Below are 6,086 nucleotides of genomic sequence, written 5' to 3' on the forward strand. Positions count from 1 at the left end.
CCGCAGGTGAAGGTGTGGTTCCAGAACCGGCGCATGAAGTGGCGGCACTCCAAGGAGGCGCAGGCCCAGAAGGACAAGGACAAGGAGCCGGCAGCCGAGCGAGCCGGCGCGCCGCCCGCCGCCCCGGGAGAGCCCGAGCGCAGCCCCAGCCGCTCGGAGGGCGACAGCGACAGCAGCGACGCGGACTCCCTCGATATGGCCCCCAGTGACACGGAAAGGACTGAGGGCACCGAGCAGAGACAGCCCCAAGGCGGTGTCATCAAGTCCTCCGGCAGCCCCGGCCTCCCCTCCCCACCGCCGCCCGCCGCCAGCCCCGAGCCGCCGCCCGCCCCGCGGAGCGGCCTATAGACGGGGCGGCCGCGGCATCTCCGCCCGGGACCCCCGCGCTAATTTATATCCCTTCCTCCGAGCCGCCACCGGGCCTCAGAGGTCGAGGGGGCACAGCAAGATCCCCCTCCTCTCCCACTGCCAGCGCCCGGTCCGGCCCGGCCCGTCGGCGAGGGCTGGGGGACTCGGGCGGTGCGGGGAGCTCCAGCCCAGGACGTTTGTGCATGAGGCGGGCGGCAGCGCTGCCCGGCTGCCTCTCCTTCCGTGCTGCTCGGTGGGAGAGCGGGATTTCTCTTTTTCTTTTTTTTTAAATTTTATTCTTCCCCCCCACCCCTTACCCTCTCCAGGAAAGTCCGAGCAAGGGACCCCGAGAATGTGCTCTGAAATCCCTCTTCCCCCCTCAGACATTTTACAATGTGAAGTATTTTGCCAACATCTTCGTTGGTTGCAACGTGTTGCTTTGAATAATCCGGCCAAGAAATACTGCACTGACAAAATATATAAATATATATATATATATATATCCTGTAAATAAAATGTTTGCTATGGTTTGTAACCACGTCAGTCTGTTGACCAGGGGAGAGGGCTGATGAAACTGATCCAGCTTCCTATGCCCCGCTCAAAGGCAGGCACTGTCTGCTTCTCGCCTTGAAAGACTCTCGATACAGTCTTCTCCTTTTTTCCCTTTCTTTTTTTAACGGAGCCGATGACAAGATCCGGATTTGACTATGCAAAATTGTGCCTCGGGGAGAAAGTTGCCAATTACATTTGTAGATCCAAATGTGCGTATATATGTATGTATATATGTATATATATATATGTGTGTATATATATATATATAAAATATTTTTTTTCTTGGGGCGGGGAGAAGGCGGCTTTTTATTTTTGTTCTTAATGCAAGACCGAAGCGGACTCTGTAGCTCCCTGGCGGCCGGAATCAAGCGGCCCCGGGTGCCCCGGGGCGTTCTCAGGGCACCGGGGCACCCCTCCCCACGGCCGCCGGAGGGGCGGGGGCGGCCGGCGGCGCGGAGAGCCCCCGAGCCGGGGCTGCGGGCGGGGGAGGGGGGGGCTGTTTTGCTTTGTTTTGCTCGGATTTGCTGTGTCGCTCCCCGCCGTGCGGAGCGGGGCCGCCCCCGGCGGCAGGCCGGCCGCGGGACTTGGAGGGTGGTGGTGGCGGGGGCGCTCTGTGACGTCACAAAGCCTCTGTGCGGCCCGGGGGCCCTCTGTGACGTCACAGTGCCGCCGTGCGGGGCGGGCAGGGGGCGCCGGGACGGTGCCCCGCTCGCGGGCGCGGCCCGGGGGAGCCGGGGCCCGGCGCGGGCCGCGCGGCGCTGCGCCGGGAGGGGTTTCACGCCGCGCTCTCTCTCCCTCTCTCTAGGTGGGGAGCTGTGCGGACGGGTCTTGTTGGGCTGGTGCCCTCGCCGCGAGGGCGAGCAAAAACTGCTTGAAGCCCGTGGCTGGATCACTCCTTCCCGCCTCCTTGCGGGTCCAGGCTCGGATCTGCTGGCTCCGCTCAGGTTTATCTCCGGGTTCTCTCCTTAGAAAAGGAAAGCGCTGTAATATTAACTGCTCCACTGATCCTGGGGTACAGGGAAAGACGAGGGGCTGTTCCTCAGATAGCCTCCTTCCTCCTCCTCCCTTCTCGAGCAGCATCAATAAAAGCGAAAGCCGCACCGGTGAGGAACCGAACTGTCATTTCCCTCTGGGAAACGGGGTTTTGCACTAGGGTTTTCTGCGAGACCCTAATCAAAGCCATTACTTCGGTTTTCGAACACGCCGACTGTAAGCGCAGGGCCGGGGGAGGCCTGGTCCTGCCCAGGAGGGCTAAGGCTAGGGCAGGCGAAGTGAATCAGACCCCCCAGACTGAGCTGCCTGGCGCTGAGCCTGTGACACCTTTAGGAAGAGAGGGGAGACGGAGAAAAAAAAAAGGCGAAGGACTGAAAAGTGGTCGGTGTCATCTGGCGATGTGGAGGCGGGCGAGCGCCCGGCCCGGCGCGTCTCGCCCTCCCTGAGGGATCCCGCGGGAAATCCTCCGGGCCGGGGGTGGCTTATCCGTGGAGGGCACCCTCCTCGGGGCCACCCCTCAGCCAGCAGCGAGAGTCTCGCCCTGGAGCCCTGCAAAACAAAACACCTGAGGCAAGCGAAGGAGGCTGAAAGCATTTTCAGCTATTTCTCCCGCCCTCCCCCGACACGAACAAGAGGGAGAAGGGAGCGGGGGCAAACCGCAAGCCAAGAGCCCAGCTTGCTGGCCGTGGCAGGCGAAGAGGGGCCGGGTGAAGTGGAAAATAAGGTCTAGCGGAGCGGGCAAAGGCTCTGCCCGAGCCGCGGCAGGCAGGGGAATTTCCGAGGGTGCCGCGCACGAACCCCCGCTCCCCGCATGGGTGCGCGCAGCGCCCGCGCACGGCAGCGCGCTCGAGGCGCCTTCCCCGTCCCACCGTTGCTGACACAGCGAGGCAGGAGACAGAGGAGGAAGGAGCTGGAAGGAGCTTGTAGATTTGGGCTCCTCTTAAGACGCTCTCAGGGAGGAAACGGGGGTGCCATGGCCTCTGGAGGGGGCACCCGCGAAGCGTGGAGCAGACCCTGCAAATTGCTTCCAGCACCGGGAAAGCGGGCTATTTCTAGGGCCGCTGCTGCATACTGTAGCGCGAGGTTTATTATGAAGGGTCGGTTTATAACTTCCGCTAAAAATAAGGGAAGCCATGGGACAGATGTCCAGTGAAACGTTAGACTATTTCTGTTCTGACAGACGCAATGTGGCTCACGGAGAAGCAGGAGTTTGTTTGCCTCTCTTATTTTTGTTCCCTAAAGACTAATCCGTGCGGAGCAGGCACGGAGAAAATCAGGGAGGCGGGCTCGGGAATCGAGGAACGAGGGATTTGACGGCTCTTCTCAGACGGGGAAAGGAAAAGTGCGCAGGGAGAAAGTCTCTCTTCCCTTAATTTAGAAAAGTCTGCACCTCTTCCAAGCACAGGGTTTCACAGGCGCAGTCTCCTTCCCTGGCATTTTCAATTAACGGGGGAAAAATGCTAGCGTAGACCCCTGAGGAGGGAGCGAGCAGGGGCAGTTTCTTTACGGCAACTTTTAAAGATAACGCTGCAAAGGGGGAAAAATAACATTGATGAGAATCAGGCTACGGAGAAAGATGCTCGGGCGCAGAAGGAAGAACTGCGCTAAAAATTCCTCCGGATGGGGCCAGAGGCGCCTGAGGACATAAGGCAGGAGGTGAGCAGGGCTCCCCGCGCCTGCCCCCCTCACCCCCAGGACTGGGGGCTCCGTGCGCGGCCGCCGCGGGGAAGCGCTCTGCGAGGACACTTCCCCGCGGCGCTCCGCTCCCCGCACCGCGGGCTGCTGCTCTGGTCAAGTGGCAGAGTTGGGAGAATAATTCCCCCCCCCTCCCCCCTTCCGAAAAAAAGAAAACTCTCTCCCGCATTGCTTCCCTTGTACATGTCCTCAGGTGGTAGAGCAAACCCACAAAAACGAGTTCTCGGAAAGGTGCACGGACGGCGAGATTTGTGTCCATCTAGACTGGGAAGGGAGTTTGCCCGATCTCGTAGGGCTGGAGTTTACTGCTAAAATATTGCGGAACAAGTCGAGACAGCGTCGTGATTATAACCAGGTCGATCGCGATTCACTGGCGAACGAGACCTGTCTGTAATGCAATGCAACACCGACCGAAAAAGCCCGAAGGTGGGTTTTTCTGTCCCCTCCCCGATAACACGAGACGATTTTGATATAGATTATTTATAAATGTAAAATGTCTGGCATCATATTGCAAGAGCCCGCGGTTACCCCTCTGATCCGATTTCTCGACGCTTTCTAAATGGGGGGGGGGAGGGGTCACAGCTTTTCGGACGGTTTCTTTATTCCCCCCACCCAAATCTGTTGTGACTCTTTTCAGATCTGTGCCTGACGATCCCAGGCTCTGCCCGGCGGGGACCAGGGTCTCCTCGGAGGGGTCGGGGGGCACCCCTTCCCCTGGCACTTCCCGGAGCACGGCGCTGTCCCTGGACCATGTGGCCCCAGGCTGTCCGGCAAACAAGCCTCGCTTTCCCCTCCCGTGTGCCCGGCAGAGCTTTTCGGGCATATTCCAGATGAAAGATTGTATGAGACCAAGGCACGGGAGCGATATAAACTGCCGCACGGGACAAGAGGTTTCCCTGCCTCCTCCTAGTTTTGCATGTGCGGGAAATCGAATTAATAATAAATAGGGAGGCCTTTTTGTGCCAGTTCGTGATCTGAACCCCTTCTGCGAACGACGACTTTGTGTCCATACCCACAAAGACGAACAGCCTGGCTCTCCAGAGCCGGGTGTTGACGAGCTTCTTAGGAAGAAGCTTACCAATAAACCCAAATCTCCCCTAGGGCTATCTTTAGAAGTCCAACGAGATTCTTTTCTTCTTGCCCGATTTCTTACTAGAAACCTCCCATCTCCAGAAAGTTTCAAGGCAGCCTCTGAAATAATAGCCACGTTTAAAAAGAAGAAGAAGAAAAAAAGTCACAATATTTTAAGCAAGCAATTTACTGGAATCGTGGAAAAGGGCTGGATAGGGCTGGACCGCGAGRTCGCGTCGGGGTCTGTCGCATCCCTTCCCCTGCGCGGGCAGGGGGACTCGCCCGCTGCCCGGCTCGCTCGGGGGTTGCGTCCCCCTCGCAGAGCCCTGCAGGACCGGGAGGGAGGGTAGGGAAACCTGAGTTCGCTTCCCTCGTTACCTCAGTGAGATCAGCCCGGCTCCTTAGGAAAATATTTTTATTTTATTTTAATGTCGGGCTTAAGCTTATGTCTTAAAAAATAATTGTTTTCAGACTCCGGTTTGCTCGGAATCACTGTTTCACACTCACACGCACACACAGCCTTCTCTGCAGTTCATGCCTCGGGACTGCCTGGCGTCTGCAAGACAAACTGCAATCTCCGAAATGTCAACTTTTGCCACAATCTCGACTAAAAAAACCACCCCCTTCTTATTGCTGTTGAGCGCTCATCAGAAATAATGGCTGTTTACACAAAACCTTTATTCACTTTCTTAAATAAACGCCAGTGAATTCAAATAAAGCAAACCCTCAGCTATAATTCAGGCACAACGTTTGCTGTGTGTATTCTCGGCTGCGGACCTGGAGAGACTCCTAGGAGAGAAATATGAAGTCTCCTTTCATAGTCCACCTCCATTAGCAAAATATTCTAGCTCACCTCGACCGATCTTTTCCTAACCAAGCTTTTTTTTTTTTTTTTTTAATTCCCCTTGGTTGAAAGGGAAATATTTCCTCCTCTGTTCCTTGTCTCCACTGTCCCGTCCTCAGAGATGGCATTTGGATGCTTTTCTTTTTAAATCAACTTGCAAAAGCCCCTTTCTCCTGTCCCAAAGCCCTGACTTTGGGACGTGCGAAGGGGTCGGGCAGAAAGCGCAGGCAGCCGCACTCCGCCGTCGCGGGCCCGGGGCGCGCCGGGACCGTCGGAAACGCGTTACTCCGCCGCGGACGCCGCGCTGCTGGCGGACCCGGAGCTTTCGCAGGGCGCAGGGCCGGGATGCTCGTAGCTCGGCGGGCTGAGGGAGTTCAGACCAAGGCTGGGGGGACGGTGAGACAGGCGAGGCCATGTCACCATCTCATTTGTTTGAAAGAAGGAGCTAGAAAATGAATTCTTGCCACCGGAGCCCAAACCCATTAGCCGAGTCAGGCAGCGGGGAGCGCTTGGTACCTGCCCCGCGGGGAGGCAGCGGGCCGGGGGCACCCAGCGCACCCCGCGGCCCGGCGCCCACACCGCC

General features: G+C 57.9%; 1 protein-coding gene across 1 annotated transcript in view; it reads left to right on the forward strand.

The window, feature by feature from the left end:
* HLX (H2.0 like homeobox) overlaps positions 1-1,925 on the forward strand; it is a 51,577-nt gene extending 49,652 nt beyond the window's left edge. The window contains exons 5-6 of the mRNA XM_026066561.1: positions 7-1,109; positions 1,706-1,925. Of these exons, the coding sequence (XP_025922346.1) occupies positions 7-348 (342 nt within the window). The 3' untranslated portion in view covers positions 349-1,109; positions 1,706-1,925. The remainder of the gene's footprint in view (positions 1-6; positions 1,110-1,705) is intronic.
* The last annotated feature ends 4,161 nt before the right edge of the window (positions 1,926-6,086 follow it).

The sequence above is a fragment of the Apteryx rowi genome, unplaced genomic scaffold (assembly GCF_003343035.1).
Source record: "Apteryx rowi isolate R43461 unplaced genomic scaffold, aptRow1 scaffold_243, whole genome shotgun sequence".
In the NCBI taxonomy this organism is placed as follows: Eukaryota; Metazoa; Chordata; class Aves; order Apterygiformes; family Apterygidae; genus Apteryx; species Apteryx rowi.